The sequence below is a fragment of the Solea solea genome, chromosome 13 (assembly GCF_958295425.1).
Source record: "Solea solea chromosome 13, fSolSol10.1, whole genome shotgun sequence".
NCBI lineage: Eukaryota > Metazoa > Chordata > Actinopteri > Pleuronectiformes > Soleidae > Solea > Solea solea.
In genome coordinates this window covers 11,622,300-11,648,099 of record NC_081146.1, presented here as the reverse complement: position 1 = coordinate 11,648,099, position 25,800 = coordinate 11,622,300, and the positions used below count along the sequence as shown (strand labels likewise).

Here is a 25,800-nt window from a genome sequence, read left to right as displayed (position 1 = left end):
TAAAAGAGAAATCGGATGCAAGAAATTACAGAAATGATTTACCTTGTGCATTATTTGTTATTTGTGCAACTAAGGCGCACTGTGCCCAATTTAGTTTTCAGTATCACTCAGTATGATCAGTGTGGATATACTGATCCTTTTTCCATATAAATAAATGTATGGAAAACAGAATCATTACAATGATTCAAGTACGTATATATGTTCAAGACTAGAGAAGACACGAAGATGAGTAGCGGAACCTAAGTGATGAACAATAATTTATAAATACATAAAAAGTGGAAGCAGAGTCGTGCCAACAAATCACATTAGCATAGCAACAGAGAACAATGCACAACAATCTATCTTAAGAATGAGAAACATAGCTCTAAATGTTAATACCAAAACATGAATATGAACTTGTGAATGTAAAAACTAGGAAAAATATTTTTACCACAATAACTAAAAGTCAAAACGAGTACTAGGTACTAGGTACGTAACTGATTAAATTCAGCAATATTCAAAATCTTCTGCATACAAGTGTGCGTGACAGTTTTTTAAAATACAATGTGTGAATAAGTGGAACACTCTGATGGGTAAAATAGTTATACAATAGTCCCCATCTTCACACCACACATGTAATTCTGACCGGGCACACTCACTTCAACTAAAACCAATATACAGTAACGGTGGTGACAGCAGCTGCCACACATACGAGTCCCTTTACAACTCACTAAATTCTGGATCATGTATTCTTCAGGGAAATAAAAACCCACACCTGCCATGGGAGTGTAATATGATACTCATCTTCTTACTTCATAATACAGAGGGACACTCCATCAAAACACACTTTCACACTGAGGAGGTGTGTATTGATTTTCTTTTTCTTTCTTTTTTTTTTTTAGTGTGTTTTACCCACAAGAGACAGTGTAATGAGTCTACAAGCAGAGTTCCCAGAGGGGGAACCATGAACCAGAGACAAAAGATGTTTTCCTTTTTCATAAAAATAGCCACTGGTGACACGGACGGACTCCTCTTGTAGGTATGTTTGAAACTCTTAAACTGCAATTGTTTCCACCAGGGAGATGTTTTCTGAGATCTGGGCTCTCATTAGGTTCTATGAATCATACGACTACCAATAGCAGCAACAGCAAGAGGTGGATGGACAATGTTCCGCAAAGGAAAATCTAATTCTACTAACAGTTCAATTTAGGGCTCGGACTCCATTGTTCACAGGTACAAAACGAGAGAGAGAAATAAACTAACAAGGCAGGACTAAGTACACTCATGCGAAAAACACAGTTGAAGGTAAGTTCAAAACTTGTTTTTTAAATGAAAACTGAAAAACAGAAATTCTCCTTCCTTATAAATTTCAAGCCAAAATGGCCAAATACTCACTGTCAATCCAGATATCGTTTTAAGGCTCTGAGCAGCAGGATGTTGGTGGATTTGTTTTGTGAAGCTCAACTTCTGCCCTCCACATATCAGTCTATATAATCTATATTAATCCCACATGGTTGGTATTTGCATCACTACTATGAGAAGGGTAAGTAGTGAAGTACTATGAGGACTTTTCAGTGGGAGATGTCTTCCAATGAAACTGCGTTTAGTGGGCACCATTAACAGCGGCTGTGCGTCACAGTATTGTGGTTACTCTTTTCTGCAGTGGGAGAGAAATACTAGCTGGTAGGAGGTTATTCTGAGGTTCCCTCCTCAGCCTTTTGTTAGCAGTAGACAGGCGACCCACTCTTCATGGAAACCTCATCAGGTCTGAGCGACACCACATCAGTGGTCCTCTTCTGGCCCAAAAGAGAGCAATTTATTCATATGCTTAGTAATAGTGTGACAACCCTGTTAACCCAGATAATGAATTTCAGTGGGTGGTGAGGAGGGTGCTTGGATAAGAGTAGAGGCGTTGGCCTATAATGCTGACAAGTATCATACCAACAACAAAATGACTTCTCCATAGCGACTACAATTGACCCTTAGTATGACTGACAAACAGTGACAGACAGTGAAGCTAACCGAGCAGGCCTAAACGTGGAGACACTGAAATCTGTCCATATGCATTCACACAAGGATGGATGTATCATTTATTCAAAGATAAGTTCAATTAGGTCTAAAATTATCTGGAAATAAAGTTACCGTGTGCATCATTGACAGAAGCAGGTAGAGCGATTTGACTTTAATTAAACGACGATATACAGAAACACAACTCTGCACAGGATGTGAAGAGACATCATCTCACCACGGAAAAGGAGATGCTCAAACATAACTGACAACCTCAGAGGCAAATAAAGCTTTCAGTGACTCCTATAAACTCAAAATCTTTCTCAATTGCAAAAAATTAAAGACGAAACTGCCTCGACACAGTATATCACTGAAGTGTGAGTTTTATTGCCTCTAGTTCTCTTTCTAACTGTATGATGGGAGAACGTGGAGCTATTCAGTCATTCTGCTGAATTGACAATGAAGGTTGGGCGTTAAATACAACAGTCTCAGTGTGAGTACAGTATACACTTCACATTCGTAGCATAATTGTCTATGTTATAGTCGCCTTTAGTGCAACAGCTATTCATTTTGTGTTCTTAGAGTAAAAGCCAGGGTACAAGCACATGTTTTGAAATTACTTTTAAAGCTTTCTTGTAAATACACATATTTTTTAACATTATAAGGCAGTGAACGTTTCTTTAATTTAGATATTTATTTAGAATGGCTTTTGGCTATTTCCTTATATTATTGGTTTATTGGTTTTACATGTTTTACTGTGTATTTTACTCCTGAGTGTTTGTTTTCTTCTTTCTTTTAATGTGAAGCCCTACGAGTACCTTGCAGATATTGTAAAGTGCTGTATAAATAAACAATGATTGTTGATTGAGTGATTGAGTTATTGATTCCACCTGCTCTTAAACTATGTTTTTCACAGCACAACATATGAAATAAGGTCATAAATAATCTCTGCTCTCCTTCTCTCATCGATTAAGTTGGCAGACAGAGAGAAACTACTGAATTCTGCCTGATTAGTAGCACGGTCTGAAGGATTTTCCAGAATGAACAAATTCACAATTTACAAAGTGAACAGCTCGGATCACAGCCACACAAATAGTTATTGAACATTGCAAAAATAGTAATTGCTGGTAAACTAAAACAAAAACTGAACAAAACATGTTGATTCATTCCACCCCAGATCATATTTAATTTGAGACATTTTACGGCGTTGTTAGACCTTGAATAGCAAAAGGATATTTTAAGGATCTCAGGGACCCTGCAGAGCTGTTGGCTTAATTTGTGAGTGTAAGAAAGGAGATAAATATTGCCCTTTCACCTCATATTCCTGTTTAAAGCCATAGCCCTCGGCAGTCTTCATTTGGTTGATGTGCTGGAGGAGGTCAGCCACTCGCACGGCAGGGTGGAGTTGCCCCGTGTGGTAGGGGGAGCCTTTACGTCCACACTGGTGCCTCGGGGAGCCTCCCAGCAGACTGCTGGCCTCAGTCACCGAGCTACGTGCATCACCTGAACCAGATACAGACACATTTGCAATGGTAGTGCGACTACAGGTGGACAAATTCATGAACATGACACGGAGTGATGTAAAATAAGGAAACACATTTTGTGGTACCATTTGCATTTTACATGCCACACATTGGCGTGGCAGCAAACTGCCTGCTGATATGGACACATACAGGTTTTTGTCTGCAAAGATGTCTCTATGATAGATTTTATGTAGAAGTGACAGCAGCCCTGCCCCCGATGACAGGTGACGCCGACCAGGATGTGTAGCAACTTTTAGAGTAAACACATCCCGTTTTCTCCTTTTCACTGAGACTGACACTATTAGAGAAGAGATCGAGATGAAAAGTGATGTCATCAATCACAAGTGATGTCTTTCACTTATACAATTCTCTCTTTTTCTTTGAAATACTGAGATTTTCTTTGTGTATCAGCTGCAGGCAGTGAGTAGCCGAGGGTATCGAAACATCTTTTTCATGCCGGGCGATAACTATCTCTCAGAGAGAATGAGCGGCGGTCAGTGAGATAATAAAGTGAAGGGTGACATACATCAAGGTTTGGAATCACATTCAGTAGCTTTTGAGAACACGGTGAGTCTGCATATATCTTACTGCGTGTACCGCAGGTGTGTGCATCCATGAAGGAAAGAGCCATCCTTTCATCCTCCTGAAGAGTGCTCTGGTCGGTGAAACTGCGCTCCATGGAGCCCATATGGTTCTTCTCCTGCCGGTAGGTAATGGGTGTCTTATTCATGTTTACTGGCTTTCTATTAGTGGATGAAGAGAGCAGAAGGACAAGAATACACAAAGGAATGGTGAGAGAAAGAAAATATTATGTTTATTAAGAAAACGCAAAAGAAAAAAAAACAAGAAAGAAAAGGCTGATTAGGTATATCCAGCATTGTTTTCCCTGTGACTTATGACAGCCAAAGCACATGCGTGTATATGATGAATCATAAAACGATGGAAAACTAAAGAGGTGGAGTCACTTACGGGTAGTAAGAGTTGTAGTCCCTTCTGGTAAGAGTGCAGGAGGAGAAACAAAAATTAGGAGAAAGATATGTAAGATGAAAGCAATGTCAGCTGAGGGCAGAAAGCATTGATTACAGTGAAAATGAGACCCATCCTCGTCTCGGGTTCAGGCGGTGAAGGCAGCCACATGACACGTGCGAATGTAGGCGCTGTCAAACCAAAACCACAGCAAAGCAGAAAAAGTGTGTTTCCTTCAATCGAATATGTCTCGGTGTTACACTTCAAGGACTAGACCACGTGGCTTTCTGCCACAGTAAATTTAGCGATCAATGCCCCAGGAGCAAGATGCATGGTGGCTTTGCAGCGGCGCCCTGGGCTAGTGTGCGTAGTAGTGGTGACTTTCGAAAAATCAGCATTACTCAGTATTATCTGAACACCGTGTCAGCCGTTTAATAATGATTGCCGGTGCCTTGAGTGACTTCACATTTGTCATGGCCGCATGGTCTTATCTAAGACAGGTTAAGCCTTGTTGAGACTTGAACTTTGGCCGGCACAGCTGCAGCTACATTAATGCAGAGCCAAAGGTGTAGATGAGCTGCTGTGGACATGTGGGATCACTGACTAATAATCTCTAAAAGCACCTTTTCCCTCCCAATTACCATCTCATTTAAGGGTCAGGCGTTTGCTTGGTGTGTGTAATTAAGTGGCTAATTGAATTGCATCCGTCTTTAATTAAATACTTCACACTCAGATAGGCTGTGCAGATGACGAGTTGTTAGGGAGTGAAAACAATGCAGCTCTGGGCTGTTGGTCCAGCATCTTCTCTAAAAAAGCATGGCCTTTCAGAGTGGTTGGCATGTACAAAATCTGATTAATGAATTGTTCCAAAACAAAATGTAATGAGAAAAACAATGTGGTATGACTTTGCATAATGAGGCGTGTGTTTTTGTGCGCAACAGTTATAATCAGACGTTTACCCTTTCTTAATGATGATGATGACGGCGCCCAGCAGGAGGATGAGGACGACCAGACCACCGGCACACACCCCGAGAATCAGCCCCATCTCCTCAGAGTGTTGGGACACCTCCAGAGCCTTGCGGTGATCTTTGCAGGCCGCTGAAAACACAAACACAGACGCATGATTTTAATATTTCATCATTTAAATCTAGAGTCTGAGGGTGTGCGTCTTTTGTGAGCACAATTACAGTATTTTCAAAATAAGATGGAACAAGAACGACGCGGTTGCGACACGCCTGTTTTACTCGCCATATCCAAAAACGTCTCAACTTTCTGGGACGCACCGAGCACTTTCAGTCCATCCTCTGATCCTTTTTTGTTTTTGTTTAATGCATTTAATAATTCAGTGATGCTGCAGCAACTTCAGTCATCACTAAAACACTGAAAGATTTAGCCGCTTATTAAAGATGGACTGCAAACAGGAGCACAACCCCACAAGCACCTTGGTGAGAAACACCTCTGGCTTCTTCCACACATTTCCAAGCATTTATTTATTATTTATTTTGTATTAATGCTGCATGTTAATGGCCTCTCACAGGAAAGGTCAAAGCCAATAGTGTGACAACAAAAAGGATGAAAGGAAAACTGAATTTACAGCTTTGAAGAATCAGGCGTCCCTCCAAACGTGAAAGTAAAACCAGCATTCATTCTACCAGCAATGACACTTTCGAGGAGTATTTTCAAAGGGCAAAATAGTAGATAAAGACGAGATGTCTTGAATACGGCAGAACACTTTTGTCCAGGTTGTCCAGGCCAACAAGCTGCAGATTAGATAATTACAACTTGCTCTTTGTTGAATGAAATAATTAGCTTGCAAGCAGATTTCTTTGAAATGGTTTTGAACAAGCCGCTTAGTCTGTTCCACGTTTACGCAGAGAGAGTGAGAAAATGACCAAACTGCGATAAACTGCGAATACAATGAGATACCAATTTGCCAAGAATTGTCAGTCACGTATAACAAATGTTTTCAGTGAAAAATACTCCTTGTGATATTAAAAATGCACTTTTTCATCCACACGCAGCTTCATGTGTGGATGAAGGTGCCTTGAAGTCTGAGAGCTACTGGAAAGGTTGTAATAATAATAGCAGGTCATTGATTTTCCAGGTATAAGGCTTCATTTTTATTGAAATGGTGCTGAGTGCTTGGTCTTTTCTTTGCCTTGTTCTTGTGTCCCACTGATCTAGTTTTTTTCCTGTGTGTGTCAGCCTGTCCTCCAGGCCCCGACAGCCCTGAAAAAAAACCCTTCTGAGCACAACCTATCTGGAAAGCAGCAGAAAGTCAGAGCAGGCCTCAGGATAAAGCTCTATCTTGCAGCCTGCTGGGGAAGAATCAGATCTGGGGCAGAGAAAATGAAACCAGAGCCATGTTTTAGCCCAAATATCTGCAGCCGTGGGCACTTTATTGGTGCTTTTGAAATCCTATCCTCAACAAAGATGAAAGTAGAACAATACCATTTCGTTCTTTGTCAGGATGTATTTTTTAAAACAATCATGGGTGTCTGTGACTGCCTGGCGTTATCTAAAAACAGTTCTTCTCAGGTTGCTCATAACAAGTTGTGATCCCTGTAGAAAACATAGCATTTAAGCATATTTGTGTTTAGTGTATACGCTTTTGAGCCTGAGCCTTTTTTGTTTGTTTGTTTTAATTAAATAATGTTTAATAAATCCACTGTGCTGGTTACAAGTGCTCCATTCAAAAACAGCCTCAGTCACACACTCCTCACTGTTTATTTTATGCAAGGACTACTTAAATTACACCAAGAGTGAAACAGGAATTCTTTTATAACAGCTAAAAATGAGCATGAGGAGGAGAAAAAAAATCAATTTCAGGTTTTTTGACATTTTGGACAGATAAGGCGGTTTTGCCACATTTAGCCACACAATTTCCATTAAGCCAAACATGAGCATGAAATAGATTTCCACATGAACCCATGCACCTGCCAGCTGCCCTGATGGTGGAAATAGGCACTTAGAGGAGAAATGGAGGTCTATTCTGTTGAGCCTGCCAGAGGATCCTTAATTAAACTGTCACCTGGAAGTTGAAATGTAATCTCCAGCTTTGTTATCCAAGCCAGAATCATTTGCCTCCACTTTACTTTTGATGGTCTGCATGATAATAATGGCTTAGCAACCAATGATGCAGGGGCTATGTTAATCGTAGTGGGATCACAGGATCTCAAACAGCAACAAGAAACCTGTCTGACCCTTCACACCTTCCTTGAAATTAGATATTACCCTGATATTTCTCAGTTTGCTTTTAGTGTTTTCCCCGAGTTACATCACTATGCATGAGTGTGATGAAATATGCAATGCAGATTGTGTTCTCCATCACTGCTATATCTTTTATCTCCCCTTATAAATATATATATGTATATATGTATATATATATATATATATATATATATATATATATATATATATATATATATATATATATATATATATATATATACACATGTAATACTGTCTAAAGCTAATTACTTTGTCACTTTATCCAGCTCCATTGTTATTTTCCTTTTTCCATTCCTTGCAAAGTGTGAAAGAAAAGTGCCAAGCTCAGTGTAAAGCACTTTGCTGAAAGAAAGCATAATTAATCAGTGCCCAACCAGGTGTCTGTGTGGGGCAGATGGAGTGAGACGCTGAGCTGAAATGGCTGGCCTTGCCTTTTGGCTTTATGCTTGAGGAGAGCCTCATCTCTTTCGTTTTTCACTCGCAGAAAGAGGCCTTCACCAGTAAAAGACACCCCGCCAAGTTAATTTACTTGCAAGGCTTTGCCTACTGTAGCGGTGCTATGAAAACTATAAATACATGACTTTTATTCACCATGATCTGACAGTGTACCACAGCACAGAGGTTCTCCTGCCATCAGGACTCAGAGTCAATTCCTCTGCCCATTTGTGTGGGAAATCTGAGCTACAGAAGGTTTCTCTCAATGATAGGCCAAGGTAGCTCCATCTGGACTTTTTGATCTGGAGGACGCTATGAGACCGCGCCGAGGTCAAAGCCCTCAGATGTAGTCATCTACTGAGCAACTGATGTGAACAAAGAGATTGTGTTTGATATAGTGTGTCCCAGCATCTGTCTGCAAACAAACAGGTTGAAAGCCTGACCTCTAATCCCTCCCTGCTTGTTGCCCTTTTCTCTCAGGCCCACAGCTAAACAGCTGTTTGTCCAGCCCTACACTTTTGTACTTGAGAGAAAGGCAAATAACAGTGCAGCCGAGATGGGTGGACCACGCCATTTCTATTAGTTCTTAGGTTTTGATTTAGTGATAAAAAAAGATATTATGACAATTATTGTTGCAGAAATGATAGAGGGGAATGTACTCAAGGTCAGAGTGTCACAGACATATTCATGTGGAATTACCTTTACGAGCAATGCGGATGCAGTTGATTCTGGATTCCTGAAAGACAAAAGAAAACACACATCACATTTTGTATAATTAAGATGTGATAAAACAAATGAGGAAGACGTGACACACACACATTCTGAATGAAAACTAAAGGATGATATTTATTCCAGTAAATGTTTGAGGGAATGTTTTACCGTGTCAGGAATTATTCACTATCCTACGTTTACTCAAACCATTAAAACTAAATAATGATACAGACGAACAAGACAAACTCCTTCTAAAGAGATTATAAATTCAATCCAAAATCTTAGTAAGTGCACAAACAACTGGTAAGTGTTTGCAAAGATTCCAGATTTGTGCTGAAGGAGAAATGATGAGAGTTCAACAGTGGGGGAGCTTTGTTAAGAGGAGGGTTTCAAACTGAAAAGATAATATTACTAAATTATCAGCTGATGGTATTTGCAGTTTTATGAAAAGGACCTTTGTCAAACAGCACTAATGAGATGCAAAACTAATCCACTTCCATTCTGCCATATCTTGTAGGAAATGCATCATCAAATTATGATTTACAGATGCTAATTCAAGCATTATGGGGCAATCATGCAAATTTGCTCAGTCAGAAATAAGCGAAAGGCGCCATCCTAAAACTCGGGTTAAATTGCTTTTTCAAATCTAAATCAGCTTTCAGGCTGACAGATGTTTAGACCAGTTAATAAGATGATGGTTTGTTCTGAAAATACAAACCAAAACCATAGACAGATGGCATCTGTCAGAGACTGCCACTTTAACTCCACAAAGGAACTCCTCAGAATGAATGACACACTAAATATGTTCATCGTTGTTTAATGTATTCAAGAAAAGTTTTGTCCTCCTTTATTTATTTATTTATTTATGCTCTACTATGTCAAGAAAACAAATCTCAATCTCAATGTAACGTTCTTGTACAATAAAGGTTTGTTGATGATAATGTGTGCCATTTTTATTTCCAGCACATCAACTAACAATGTCTGTCCCTCTTTTAAGAAAAATATTATAATTGCTATTGTTTGACCTCATATGATTTTTAATGAGGCAGCTGATGAAAACATTGTTATATTGGAGCGCAGTCACCATTGAGTATAGCGCTTCATCACACTGTGTATTCAAATATAACCCCATTAAATTATGTTTATCAACAAGACAACAAAAATCTACGTTCAGGACGCTGGCAGCTTCTTATTATAAAATAAATCTTACGGTTAGACGGATAATGCCTGTGTTACAATTTGGCCATAAACCAAAATACTGAATGTTATTACTGGAAAAATGTGTGCAAGAAATTGGATTATGATTTTGATTGCAATTTTTATTTTTTATTTTTTAATTAAAATCATTTAGATAATATTGTGAGGTTTGTAATTATTTAAAATTGCAACCCAGACTCAATTGTACGGCATCTCTAAAAAAAAACGCTGACTGGTGACTTTGAGCGTTTGAGTGATTGACTCAATTACAGAACACGTTGCCCATCAGAGACGGCACATTCATCTGATCCTCCTTGTTTGTCGAGAAAACATTTGAAATGAAGACAGACTACACTCACATCCCTTTACTGTATATGATGAATTAATAGCGTGTTGTGATGATGGATAACAAGCACATCTGAATCACTGTTTGCTGGCTCAGCGCACCAGCGTTAATATGCAGGCTCCAGATTGCGGGACGCACATCACATGGCTGTGTTGTGCCAGTCATGCCGGAGGAGCTGCTGCTTCCTGGCAGTTTTTTAAAAAAACACTAAAACACTAAAACCAGCACGAAACAAGGCAGCAAAGACACTTCAGAGTTTACACCATGTGTGTAAGTATGTACACTCTGCATGTGTTTCTGTGTGTGCATGTAAGTGTAAGTGTGTGTGTGTGCGTGTGTGTGTGTGAGAGAGAGAGGGAAGAGAAGTCGGGGAAATGCAAATGTAGATGTTATAAATGGCTATGCTGCTGTGCCCTGGCAAAACCTACAGTCTGTATCCACAGTCTTTCAAGCACCTCTTCAAATGGATCAATCAGAGTAATTAGAGAAGCCTGACAGCCACTCTCCAGATAATTAGCATGGGTAAATGCCAAACATACTGTTCAAATGATTCCCGTTACTTCCCTAGTCCTGTTGAAAATGAAGGGCAATGTTGCTCCTCCATAAAGATATTACAGACAAACACTAACAACTAACTGCGCCGACCCCGACTCACTGTGCCGCACAAAAAAATGCTAAAACAGCCACAACTGCACTTACATTTGTATTTGCTGTTTAAGAGACTGACAAACATGAACCCTTTATCACCAGCTCCATATGCAGACAACTTTAGCAGCGTCTGTTTTATCCAATTTAATAGACAAGGGTTTTTCAGCAATCCAACCACTATCACTTCAAGCTACTTTTAGTTCAAGAGGTGCTTTTTCTTTTCTAAAATGAGTGGGGACATGGTAATGTGTTTTCCCCTTCTGTACACAATCCAAAACCTGCTATAAAAGAGTCCCACAGTACAGACATATGCTGAATTCATTTATATGCTTCTATACAAAATTCTACTTTATTTTTTGGTTTGTGACAGCGCAAGCACAGTGCTAAAATGCAAAAAGACTGAAATGCATAATGGAGTATGGAGGATAAGCAGGCCAACATAATATAAAGCAAAATCGAAAAAAATAAAAAAATAGCACAAAACACATTTAACACCTGCTGAAGCTTTCCAGTCTGTACAGAAGCCACGAGTCCAAACTGAACATCTGCTCTGAGGTTTTATTATCTTCCTCATTAACACAGAAAACAATATGTAAGTGTGTATTTGTATGCAAGTCTGTCATTTTATTAATAATATTAATGTTTTAATTGTTGCTATAATCCATTCATGCCGACAAGTCGCCCCCTGTCTAGATATATACGTGTTATATGCCCAACAAGAATATGCCCTTTGATTGCACTAAACAGATTTAATTGAGCAAAACCACAAGATTTTCAGCTGACAGCCAAGATAAAGAAAACAACAAAGATTTTGCTTTCACAAAGGCCTCGTTTCTGAAATATTGACACGGGAATCAAGCTGTGTCTGTAATTATGTGCTTGCAGGAGTACATTTGGACAATTATTGAGTGAAAACTGAATTGTTGAATCACTGTTTTGTTTCAGTCCTCCGGCACAGACACATGGCTGATGCACAGATTTAAACACATTTCTCACTGCTTCTGTATTTTCCACGTTTATTGGCAACAGTGTCTGAAAGCCCGGAGACAGTGTGACTGTGTGATCTGGCGCGATGCTCCACTCATTGTGGGTCATGGATGCTGGCCCCCTGCCAGGCAAAACAAAACCTAATCCCATCCGCTGGTAAAGCCAGTCCTCCCCTATCTAATCCCATGCTTAGTTGCTTCGTTGTGAGAAGTGCTCAAACGGCACTCCCTCCGTGTGTTTCTTCACTGGATCGGAAAAAAAGATGCTACTTGTGGGGATGAGCCACCCGGAAACATTTATCAGACTTTGTGGTGCAGAGATGCAACGCAAAGAAAAAGAGAGAGCGAGAAAGAAAAAGAAAGACAACTTCAAGTACCAAGAATCTAAATGTAACACGGTGTGGTAACACAGCATGTATGTACAGCATTTATTCCAAGCTGACGATCGCAGGGAGCTGTGTTACCTATGGCAACATTTCTCCGCTATGTTGCCACGGAAAATTAAAGTAGCAGTTTTCTACCTCTGATCATCTGCACCTGTGTCCAATTATCTTTAAGTAATTGCCTCACCCAGGCAGCAGCTCTTCCTGTAATAGAATTTGGAAAGGTAATGGTGTGTCCTTTGGGTACGACAGCAAGACTGGAGGGCTTTGTTTGCTCTTGTGGAAAAAAGATAGAAACACAAACATTTCCAAGCGAAAGCGTCTACGATTTTAGGGGCGGGATCAATTCAAAGAAATGAATTATCACCTGATTTTACTGGAGTCTACCATATTATACTGTTACACAATTGTACAGTAGCCCGGACTAGACAAATCAACCCCAGTCTGTGATTTCAGTCCTTTTATGCAACCTGAATTCCTCTAAAGGTTCTCATATACATTTTAAAATGTGAATCAAGTCTGTTGATTATGTTCTCTATTTTAAAAGAAACTTAACTAAATACATAGAGAAAGAGAAGAATAAGTGGTCGTGTAACTAGGTGACAGCAGACAACTAGAATTTTTACAAAAACTCCAAAAGGAAAGGAAATAAATCAACCAGCTTTGGGCTTCTAATTGAGAAAATGTTTTTAGACTGGAGATTTTTCCCAGAGTCATTCATTATTAATCGCCAGAACACTGACATTTTACAATGTCAGTGTGACTGAGAGTCTTCGTAACAGAAACAGTAAAACACAGGAATCTTGATCTACAGTAAAACACAGACTGCTCAACAACAAGCATGATAATACTGCAAACAAGGTAGCAGAGAGTCATCAAGGGGCTTGTTTCCACATTATGAGGAAACAGAAAACTGAACTTTGTCTTCTGACAAACGAAAAACAGAAACATAAGAACAACAGCTAAAAAAAACACAGCTTAAGATGCAAATAAAAGCCACAGACACCGAAACGGAAAAACATTCTGAAATGCTACTAATACGTAAGAGAAGAACAAGCCCTTAGGAGGCAAGGTCCCGACAATGCAATCAGCGCACATTCGTAGGAAGCAAAGGCAGCGAGGTGGAATAAATTGTGGTGCAGTTACATGGGGACTGGACAAAGTAATGCATTAAGACGACACACACTGAGACAAGCAGCCGGGGCATTTGTGCTGAAATGCCACTACTTTTTAGAAAAAGCCATGGGGAGAAAAGGCCACACTTAAAAAAAAGTTTTTGATGGGGCTGAGATTTACATTTGTTTGAAAATCTGGCCTTTTGGGATAGTTGTTCCCTAAATGACTTTAGAGTAAGACTGGAGGCACAAGCCGTGTCTATTACAGTGCATAGAGATAAATTGTTAAGTTATGTTTTTTACACAAAATTCTAGAACCTTAAATTCAGCCTTTGTGGGAAGTGATAACAATTGTGTATTACACTCAGATTCAAATGTGGAGCACTAAATACAGAAGGTCTGCAGGTCCTCCAGACTCAACAGAACCTTGATACAAAACCCTCCGTAGCTAGATAATCTCACCAGCGTATCAGTCAAAAAATCTATTTCTTTTTTTGATTTGAGAACATTTTTACAAATGAATTAATAAACAATATGTATTCAAAGACCCAATCCAAGGCACACAGCCAACAAACCAAAAAAGAACAGCAGATAAAACGAGATCATAACAGGTTCATTGCTCTCTAAAGTAACTGCTATATATAAGGAATGTTCTCTGACACATTCTATTGATCTTCACATAAAAGCTATTGCTCTGCAAACACAGATGGACACTCTAGAGTCCAGTGATGAAAGAGAAATCAAATGAGTGGTAATTCTGTACAGTCAGTGATCAAGTAAAAGGAAATTAAGTGACCACGACCTGATTAGGTTTCACATTGATTTTGTATTAAATCAATTCACACTATACTTATCTTTGGAGAAACGTCGGAGAATTCACGACCACCTAGCATAACGGAGTATTTAATTCCAGGTTCAGGATCCAGTGAGGTAAGAAACAGTTTGTTCTCAAGCGATTATATCATTTTCAGTTTTTCAGTTAGGCTTCATAAGGTCATGAACCCTATTATGTCATTCTGCTCAGTGAGGATTCATCTGTGGCCGACAACTTTCTGGTAATGATTTAACATTTTCTATAATGTCAGTGAGTCACAGGTCTCAGTATGTGACTTGTCTAATTGTTTCAAAAATGTTGAGGTTAACCCAACATCCTGTACTCTTCACCAAAGGCTCTTATTCCAACAACCAACACGTTTTGAATATGTTTGCTCTATACTGAGGTGCCAGACCAGAGAGTCCATCACCCTAACTCCTTTAAACTAATAACCCTCTGTCTTTAGCACACATTTATACAGCGGATTTGAACAGGAGATACACAAATATACTTTGTATGCTTTTGATTTGACTGTGAATCTGTCTCAAACTGACTTTTCTATGTCCAAAGCCCTTGATGCGAGTTTTTAAAAACTAAAAAGGTTATCAAATCAACCCATCAAAGTAATTCAAGGTTACTTCAGCTGGGGCTTTGACTGTTTTCCATTCAAAACAACTTAAAAATGTTACCTTCCCCCGACATAACTATTTTTTATGATACAATCTTCCTTTGGATTTGACCAAAGAATTTAATTTCAATATCAATCCATCCCAAGGATTCTGAAATTACTTTGCATTATTCAATTATTTCTGATTATTAGGAGGAGGGCTGAATGGAGGAGACTTTGTGTAATTCAGTGACTTTACCTCTCAGTCAGAGAAACACAAGTTCTACTGTGATTTAAATATATATATATATATGAGGAACTATGCCGTTTCAGGAAGTTAAACATCCATATGTATTAGAAATGATTGGTTGTATTTTAACTACATACATATGCTACACCTCAGCAGGACAGCAGGAGCAGGTTTCCAAAGATGTTTCAGGTAATGTAATGAGGTGTGCACCTGCTGTCATCAGGATGAAGCCACTCAGTTGTAGGAGCTGCACAAATCCTGTACGATTCTCACCTGCCATTTTTGAAATGTTCTCCATTATCTGTACTAAGGAGCTGCAGCCAGAGGCAGGACTCCCATTATCTAGAGTAGCTCCTGGAGTGTTTGCACAGTGTGATGCCGCAGCTTTTGTGCCGTCATTGGCGTGACGCGATGTAAATGGGTGGAAAGTGTTGTGGCACATTTCAAGCTTGTTATCTCCAAAAAGAGTCCAGTAAATTGATCTTTTAACGCATGGGAGCTTGTTCTTTCACACCTTGAACACGTTTTTGTCGGCAAACATTAGGCATTGAAACATTTAACGACAAATAGTTTAAACATTAGCTCGCAAGATTTTTTTCTGTTTGAAAAAAAAAACTGTTTTATTTGCTTGTGATGTGTGAGGATTTTCTCCACATCAGAGACGAGTAATTCAGGCCTGACTTCAAAAAAAGGTCAATCAAATCATACCATAATGGGTTCAATGATGACCATAAGTGAACATAAATGTTAAAATGAGTTGAGAGCCCTACAGTAACTTTTTGAACTTACCCCTCTGAAGTTGCTCATAGCTTGAAAGTAGACAAGGTAACTCTTGCGTGGATCCAGAGGACTGTTCCAGTAGCCATTGTAAGTGTGATTGTCGCCCACAGTGAAGGGACTGGCCTCTGGCAGACTGCTGGGCGGCAGCTCTGCTGTGTAGTAGTGTGGTGTGCCTCGGGCCTGGGCTTCACCGTGAGACATGGGTAAGGGAAAACAGTCCTGAAGTCCGAGCTCCCTCTTCACTTTCTTCACAGTTTCTTCTTCCACCACCACCTGGTATGTGCTGGACACGGGGATTGTATGTACCTTTAATAAGCAAGTGTGAAGAAAATATCTGATATTGTAAAGTTCAGATAATGTCCTCACCTGACAGGTGCCCCTCTGCCTTGAGCCGGCCGCAGCAGGACAGTAATAGTGCTCTCCGTCTCACTCAAGGGGGACGGCATGTCTCCATAGTCAAATGTGGGAGCTGAGGAGACAGGAATGTGTCAAAAATAATAATAATATATTTCAGACACACAGATACACTCATGGCCTTACACTAGGGTTGCCAAGCGTTGCGTAAAGCAAGGATTTGTTCCGTCTTAGAAAGATAAAAGATGTGTTCCGTATTGAAGAGATAAGGAACACACTTTGTTCCTTATTTTGGATGATCAAGTCACTGCAAAACCATGACAGAACAATTACAGATTAGTCCATTAATGAAGTTTGTGTGAGGGAAAATAAAATCCTCCTCCTGGAGTCAGGCCCTCTCCATCTGTCTGTCATTCATTACTATCCAACAGAAAATGGGCACTTTTAAAGTGGTCGCCCGACTCACTGTGAGTCCTGTGTGTCGTAGCAACGGAGACACGTGGTGAGATGTAAAGGCAAAATGCTGACGGGTGGAAAAAAAAAGAAGATTCAAAAATATCCTCATTTTCTTATCAGGAAGTTGGCAACCCTACCTTACACTGTGCTACGTTTGATCATCTCACTTCATTTCAAAGTAAGTTAAAGTCCTTTCCAAATAAATGTGTCCAGAAACCGACTGATATTTAATTTTAGTAAGGAACCATGCCTTTCCCAGCATAAATAGCCAACAATTTTAATATACCCTCCACTGAAATACTCATATTTGGTGCACAGTTTGAATTACCATTCTAGTAGTCCAATTAAAACGGTAGGAGAGAGTTTAAATTGAATGTGTTTCTCATTTGGACGGATTTAGCTTAGGCCAAGCTGTGCTCCTCCCCAGATGTAAGAGCACATTTCTCTTTTATATCACCCGTCAATTAGTGAGGGGAAGGAAAACAAACTATTCTTGGGGAATCGATAATTATCATTAAAAAAGTGGTTTGCTAATACCGCAGCAGAAAAGTGCTGACATCAATTAAACGGAGGCATTAAGGAAACCTGAATGTGCATTTGTTGACAATAAAGGCCTGTTGCAGTTTGGAGAGCTAAAAGTGGGTTTGATGCCTGCTGCCACATAGGGTCTATTTGAAGGATGATTGGGTATCGGCCACAGCACTGCACGCATCTATATGTATATTAATTTGTGTGTGTGTGTGTGTGTGTGTAGCTGCTGCGGTGAGTACTGCTTGAAGATGCTGACAGTAGTAGCTCAAGGTATTCCGTGTTTGCTAGCTGTCAGTAAAGATTTGAGAGACGCTCAGTGTAAGTGAATGTTCTGCACCGAGGGCCAGTGGAGGAGTGTGAGGATGATCTGCAAAGACTTTTGGACTCTTTCTGCGGTCTGGCTTTGTGCCAGCGCACTGTCTGACACACAGCGAGTCAGCAGTGATTGTGCACTAAACCTGTAATTAAACAAAACGGGCCTCTCTGTGGAGAGATTGGGCAGAAGGAGAGAGCGAGTAAATATGAGAGTGCAACGGAGTGGGAGTGGCTGCACTGTGTGTTCCTCAGAGGGTGTAATCCCATCCCTTAACAAGCACAAATGCATCATTAAAAGGAAAATAGAAACACAAAGGCTGGATTTCTATCACTAGTAATAAGCTCTGAGACTCTCTGAAGTGACATTCTTGTCCCAAGAATGTATTGCATCTTTCTTTATACACAACACACAGCAGTGTCCCCACTGTAGTGTTTCTCTGCTTCCTATGACTTAATTTATGTCCTGAGAACTGAGAGATGACAGTGTGTCACTATTTTGGAGAAGCAATGGAAAATAGAGCTTCTACTCTGGGAGCAGTAGTTTTGCCTCTGAGGAAAGATACTAAGGTCAAGAGAGGGAAAAAACCAGATCCTAATTATAGCACGCAGTGTTGTACCTGCATGCTGCATCAGTGATGGCACAGAGAGCAGCCCCTACACAGACAGGCAGTCTGTTTTCCAGTTGTGTTTGGATGATTTTACAGCAGCTTTCACTCACCCTCCTTACTCACACTTTAGTTAGCGATTATACCTGAGATGTTAGTGGTGATTTCAGTGAGGGCTGTCTGGCCAAAGCCCTTGGCCGTTCGAGCACGGACGGAGATAAGGTAAGTAGTTCCAGGGTGGAGGTTGGAGAACATGTGGTAAGTCTCATTCTTCAGCTTTGACACTGTTCTGCGAGGTCCTGGCACATTTATACCTGGGTCAGATGACTCAATACTTTGGTAACTGATCTGTTGTACGGAGAAAGAAGAGAGAGGTTTAGGGTAAAAACTGCAGAAACCAGTCATTTTCTGCTTTGATTTCAAGCAAAAACATTTTTTTTTTTGTTTTTACTGATCAGCAGATGTCATTAACCTGATGCACAGATGACTGTGAATGTAAAATTCACAGTAAAATTTTTATGATTCACTATGCTCAGAAATTAATTTGCCTCGTCAGTGTGCAAATTGCCTGTGTGGATTTATAGTTTTAGATGAACAGTACTTGTATGGCATCGTTACTGTTCAGTCAAAGTCACAGCAGGGATTTTTCAATAAGTAGTAGGAGTGATAAATTATATTCTGACTAAATTGATGCATGATAAAGGCCACATACGTAACATAATGTAAAATGACATTTAATGACATAAATGCATACTTTGAAAAGCTAGGGTTAGTGAATGGGTGTCCTTAAAAAGTGAAGTATTTCTTTTTTCTTCATGATTTGCCTCGCATGCTTGGTACATTCATGAGAATTTCTATTAAAATACCATGCCGTCGTGAGCTAAAGTTAATGACCTCGCTGCGATCAGACAATGGAGAGAATATTAGGATATACAGTACACTGAAGCTTGTCATAATCATGCACTCCCCAACACATGCATGTGTACACAATGATCATGCCAACCAAGGCAAACAAAAAACTCTGTTGATTATCAAATTCCCGCTCATGCGTCCTTGGTGTTCAGATTAAATGATGAGCCTCCACTGACAAAACACACTTGGACCTCAGCATTTCCTGCCAAGGCAGATATTAAAGAGGCCCCTAAAGTGCACAGAGCAGTGGGGAGGCCACGCAGGACAGCATGGTGGTTGATGGGCTCAGGCAGAGAGGTCAATGGTTTAATTTGAGAGGAATAACAAAGATTTCTACAGCCCTGCATAAACCTTTTACACTCAGTCAAGGAGGATCAACACAATAAAAAAATCTTGTGCAGCCTCCACTTTATAAGTTAAATCTTATTTGAAAATAGCGCGGACAAAACAGCAATAACACACAAAGGGTATACAGTAAATATAAAAGCATTATCCACTAAACAGAGGGGCTAAAACAGAGCACATGTGACTAATAATGATGAAGACGTCTAATGAAAAGGGACCAAACCAACAATAGGTACAAAGACATATGGTCAAGGTCAACGAGAGCAGTGAAGAAGGAGAATATAAAGCAAAGTGGTGGTGATCATGTACATAATTTACTTTGGCAATTACAGTGGCACTTGAACTTAATGCCCACCAAATAGAAAGGAAAAATAGTGTATAATGGACATAACATTAAGAAAAGAGCATATTTAAGTTCAAGGAAAATGTTGTTATTGTACCAATAATAGGCCCTAACTATTAAGGTCCACTATAGTTACTCTGAAGCTTAATGTCATAAAATATAACTTATTTCCCAAGTTATTTTGTTTTGTCGCACGCAAAGTGCTTTTGTTATTTTGATATATTAAAAGTAGAAATTTGAACAAAGCCTTTGCCCATTCCCTTCCCCCCGGCTGTCCAATCAACAGCAGTAACTTGGGCAGACCTGTCAAGCTTTGGATTTCTCCTGATTTAAAGTAATGACTATGGGGGAGATACTTGAATACAAAGAGCTTGAGGAAAAACAACACAACAAAAAAGAAAAGTTTAATTGTGTTTACTTGTCCAGCAACACTAGCTAAATCCATTATCCCAGACAGTGTTGCATTCACATTAATTAGACTTAAAGCCTAAAGCACTTTCTTTTGTGAAATTAAAAATGAAAAACAACACATTCAAATATGAACAACAGCATTAATCTAACCCTTGTCTGAAATGTTTTATTCCTAAGAGCTAGAAATAATAAGAGGCTACTGCTGTATTTGTCTAAATAGTTGTGGAACAGCAAGTAACTGGATCTTGTGATGAAATTGTGTTTTTACCTCCAAACATTTCAGAATGGACTAAATTATGCGAACATCAACACCTTGTTCATGTTGACTGAAATGCAAGCACCATTAATTTTTACCCATCTGTTTCTGTTCAACACTGAGCATGTGCACAGAAAGAGTGTCGGTCTGGGCTCACCTCGTACTGGGTAATAAGGCCGTTGGGCTCAACAGGCTCCTCCCATTTCAAGAAGATCATATCATCCAGCGGAGTGAAGGTGAGCGACTCTGGTGCTATGCCTCCGGGAACTATAAGGAATTATCAGAACAAATATTTAATGGGGAAAATTCAGGCGGTAATCCCATAGAGAGCTTTTCTTGTCAATATCAGAGAAGTGAATGTCACAGTGGCTCGGAACAATACTCCACATGAGACACTCAGACAGCCAGAGAGCAGCAGGCTGAGGACATCAGATAAGGACACAGTTAATTCATGAACTGCATCAACCCACAACATACAAGAGGCAGAAAATACAAGTTAGAGATTATTATTTTATAGCATTCCTCAATGCAAGAGTTGAAATATAATGATGATTATGTCAGACACTTGTTTCTGAACGACAGCGAGAGGACAAGGAGTGTCTTAATATTCTGTGTTAACAGTTTTTTTGTGGGCCTTTCAGAAGCAGCTCCAGTCCCTGTGGTCTGAGTGACCGCGGGTCAGAGGGAGACAGTTGTGGGAGATTCAGGCCTGAGGCTAAAGCAAGAGTCAAACAGCCAGTCAGAGTTGACTGGTATTTTTGAATGCAGTCAGTCTGCAGGACACAGTTGCTGTTTCTCAAGGCTGTTGGCAAACTTCATAATAGACGTGTATTGTGTGTTTATATACAGTGTGTGTGTGTGCGTGTATATATATATATATATATATGGGGGGAAAAAAAAATCACATTTGTTTGGATTTCTTCATGGTAGATTTGATTTCTCTCTTCGATGCCATGCAGCCAATGTGCTATGGCACAAAGGAATAATAGAAGATAAGTAATAAGCACAAAATCCTATCTCTGGGTTGCCAGAGTCTCACACATAATTTAGTCTCTTTTGTGTTATTTTCATCTGAAAATGAAATGGATCTTTTGTGACGCCTCAGTCAGACGGCCGTGCTCTCTGTAATAATGTGATAGCAGAAAACAAAAAGGAGCTCAACTACGTGTTAAACCTGTTAAAAATAATAAGCAAATACAAATACTAACCAAAACCTGGTTATATATAAGGTTAAAAATAACTATAACACAATAATGTCAGACTAAAGGTCTGATGAAAAAAGGATCAATTCACTTTCCTTTCTTTCTTTTTGCAGTATTTTTACATTATTGGGCCAATTATTTTAATAAGCTATCTGGAAATCTGGAAAGTAAAGAGGAGACATCACTCAAGAAGACATGCCAATAGTTTCACATCTGAAAAACAGATATGAAAACGCCAGGGTAAATAATGTTTATATATAAAAGGACATTGTATAAAAAAAGTGGAAACATTTCTGGCTAAAACAGTAGATAAAACAGCATGGCACATATCAGTGGACACCAGTGTGGTTGAGCTTCAGATGAATGCTCTGGTCACAAGTGTGATTGAAAACTAGTTTCATACAATAGGAGCCTGGGTGCAGGTGACCTCTGTGAATTTCTGGTTGCAAAAAGTCAAATCACAAATGGTGAGGGTTCCAAACAGCTGTTAAGATGATTATGGATGACGTCACCACTGCTTGCCACTTGGGACCAAGCCAAAAGTTTTAAGGGGTATAATTGAATCCAATTTCACGTGCTTTACTTGTGATCTTATCATATGGTTTTATATTCAAATCTAATCTCAAAAGTAAAGTTACTAAAAGTGGTGAATACATCGGCAAAATTTAAATTGTGCCAAAAACTTTTACTCATCCAAAGTCCAAAACCTATTTATATTGTACCAAGATTGAAAGTAAAAAAAACTTTTTTGTTCACTGTTTCAATGTTTTTGGTGACCTCCTCTGGAACTTACTGTCCTCCTCGGTCTGGAAAGTAACTTCTCTGCCCTCCTTCTTCCCCTCTGGATTGGCCAGTGACAGGCGGACATAGATGCCATGGTAGGGTGGCAGATCACGCAGCGTGAAGCGAGATGCATTGTGTTCCACTGCCAGACACTCGCGCACAGTGGTGTTGTGGCCCCCGCCACCTCCCGCCGTGGTGTAACGGTAGCACAGGGACACTGAGTAGGTATGGCAGCGAGTCAGGTTGAACGCCAAATTCTCCCACTGCAGCGACAACTGCCTAGACTGGATATCTGTGGCTGTGAGGCCCCGCAGTGCACGCATGGGCTCTAGGAAGGAAGAAAGAAAAACAGAAAAGAGAAAATTGAGCAATAAAGCATGGAGAAATAAAACAATAACAGGTAATGTCATAAAAAAAAAATCTCAAGATAGCAAAATAATGGATTTTAGAAAATGAAAACACAGGTAACTTTGTTTGCTTGAGAAATAACCAATTTTATACAAAATACTGAGAAAATTGGAGTGTAACTAATGTCCCAGGACTTCACTGGCAGTTTTGCACTTGTTCCCCTCCTACCTGCAGCTATACTTCCCCATCACAACTGTTTGCTGCCAGAAAAACACTCCCACATCCCTATGGCAGAGCAGGAACTCATGCCAATTGCACTAATTAATCGAAAAGGCTACAGTTTGCCATTGCACTCCCATTAGTCCCTGCCTCTATGTCAACAAGCAAATAGGCTATCCAGTAGTTGTACTTCCTTGACCTGAGGTTTAATCCACAAGCAAAAATGTCTCGATGGCCTGTCAGATTTTTTTTTTTTTTTACAAGGCACTATCTTAATTCTGGTCATTGCTAGGTTAACCCTGACTTTGTCTGACTCGGACTTAAAAGACAACAGCTCTGTCTTTGATATCCTCCTCAAATGTAACTGCTAGCTGAAAAGACAGAGAGCCTCTATACGCAGAGGCACAAACCCGCTAGTGTTCAGGAGGATGGACCGAACTGAAAAGCAGCTGAGTTAAGCCAAGGACATCCTCCGTATCAATGGAGGCATTTATTGGTGGCCATTATTAACACAATCAATGCCTTTTTGTCAAGTAATATGCTACATAATGTATTGTATGGATTTATTCTCTTAATAGGCCGTGTTGAGTAATGGGCCAGGGAGGCAGGGAATGACAGCTACAGAGAGAGATCAGCGGAGTTTGAGGTTATTGGCCAAGGTCTTCAGTCTTTCACTGACTTGCGCACACACTGGGGTTCTCACAGCAGCACAGATTAGTGGAGGGAACTTACATGAGATTGATAATGCATCACCGAGCAGGGGCTAATGCACCAAAACAAGAATTATCTAAGGAAATTGATGTGCAAGGTGCTTTGTGAAAGGACACACAAACAGAGATATACACTCGTTTTTCTGTATAAAATATGATTATTCAGCCGTGTCTCTATATTACTCACTATGTTTATGTCTTTACCGCTGCATTCTTCAGTCTGTACAATTTCAAACACACTTATTTTTGTAATATTAACAATATCAGACGTTACAGCCCTATGCCTAAATTCTCATGTGCTTATTACTGCCTGCAGTAGAGCAATTCTTTTAGAGCAAAATTTAATGGCACTTCCAGTCTATGCTGGAGGCCTATACAGTCAGCAGCCTTCTCTTTTCATTTGCTGTCTGGCATTTCATACAAGATGAAAATATGACCGGTGCATTAATCTGAACCTCATCCAGAGTAATGTGACGGCAGATAAATGGGTGGGCTCAGTAATCGCAAAGCAGTAGACTGCACCCAGCAAGAAATATTAACGTTCCATTGTTCAGTGTGACTGAGGATTGTCTTAATGGTGCAACTGATAGTCTGCACAGTCTGAGAGCTAAATAAAGAGAGGTCTTTAAGTGCTGAGTTACCCACAATGAGCACACTGTGCTCATTGTGGGTTCACTCAAAGTGGACATTTGTGCCAGTCCCTTCCTCTTGCCTCGTCTTATTTGTCTCCATGCCATGGGCACCCATTCTCTGGCACCCCATGGCGTGAAAACTGCAGCCGCCCTAAAATGGCCAAAAGCCCAGAGCACCATGTTGATCCTCAGAGACTGGAAATCAGAGTGGATGTGACAGCCTCGGGTTTATTATCTCCCCTAAACTGTGTCATGGGACAGCGGTAAGACTGAGCAAAGCTGCCTTTGTATGGCATACATCTGTGGGGGCGATCTGGACTGACTGTGTCAGTGGAGAAAAACAAATTCATACAGACATGCAAGAAGAAGAAGAAACGACCCACAAGCACACATAAATCCAAACAACCCAAATAAGCACATATAGGGAATTCTGGCTCCAAATAGAAGATATGATGAACGACATGCCAAGAAAGACAAAGCACTTTACTGGACCTAATTTTAGTCAGGCTCCGGTGTTGGCACCCTCTCACAGACCTAGAGTATCACGGGCAGTGGCCTGCCAGAAGGTTCAGTGACCCAGCAGCAGGTGGAAGCCCATTAACGTAGTTTGGGGACCACCTGCTGTACAAATGCTCGCCTTTCCTCTGTGATTTACTTGAGGGGCTTCAAGCTGTGCTAATGCACCGTGCTGATAATCACAGCAATGGCTCATCAAGCACACCTGGATGGCCATCAGAGCCATGTTCACATTCACGGCCATTAGTTTAACAGCACCCGCATGAGGGCAGCTCAGCTCTGGAAAGATGTGAATGTGTACAGTAAAGCCCAAATAGCCAACATGTTCGGGAAGGAGGAAAGGGATATTCAGTATGACCATGGAAGAGTGAGCTCAGACACAGTGGCAGGACACAGACTTTGGGAGACCAAATTCACTTCCCTCCTACATACCTTCCTAATAAGCCTTCTGTATAGTAGATAAACAACATTACCTTGGTGAAATCCCCACAACAACCCACCATGTATCGCCCCCGTTCTAAAACCCTAATAAGGCCGACAGCAAAGGGAGCAGCCACGAGGACTCAGTGGAGGTATGTGGGGTCAGCAGAGGCGGTGTAGAACAGATGGTTTGGAAGTTGGGTCAGAGGAGCTTTGAGGACAAGGTGGTGAACTGAGTCTCCAGCAGATTCATAGAGGTCAGATGCACCAGGTGGAGGAGCTTTGCAGTTTACTATACGGCGTATAGTGAATAACGCCATATAGTATACGCCCTCTTACGCCCTCGTAAGAAATCCACTGATCGAACCATGCAGGATTCTGTCAAATGCACTATTAAATAAATAAATAAATAAATAAATAAATACATAAATAAATGAATGAATGAATGAATAAATGTAACCATC

At 40.2% G+C, this 25,800-nt stretch overlaps 1 protein-coding gene across 6 annotated transcripts in view; it reads right to left on the bottom strand.

Annotated features, from left to right (window-relative positions):
* The window catches only part of ptprub (protein tyrosine phosphatase receptor type Ub), a 152,950-nt gene that overhangs the window by 27,083 nt on the left and 100,067 nt on the right, over positions 1–25,800 (bottom strand). For 2 of the 6 annotated variants that reach the window (XM_058647567.1, XM_058647571.1), the window contains exons 8-17: positions 22,502–22,819; positions 20,664–20,773; positions 18,386–18,587; positions 16,345–16,447; positions 15,988–16,261; positions 8,841–8,877; positions 5,435–5,573; positions 4,479–4,502; positions 4,098–4,252; positions 3,302–3,489 (exon numbers count right to left, since the gene is read on the bottom strand). In XM_058647567.1, coding sequence (XP_058503550.1) covers positions 3,302–3,489; positions 4,098–4,252; positions 4,479–4,502; positions 5,435–5,573; positions 8,841–8,877; positions 15,988–16,261; positions 16,345–16,447; positions 18,386–18,587; positions 20,664–20,773; positions 22,502–22,819 — 1,550 coding nt within the window. The remainder of the gene's footprint in view (positions 1–3,301; positions 3,490–4,097; positions 4,253–4,478; positions 4,503–5,434; positions 5,574–8,840; positions 8,878–15,987; positions 16,262–16,344; positions 16,448–18,385; positions 18,588–20,663; positions 20,774–22,501; positions 22,820–25,800) is intronic. The other 4 variants (XM_058647572.1, XM_058647573.1, XM_058647569.1 and 1 more) reach the window with 3 other exon arrangements.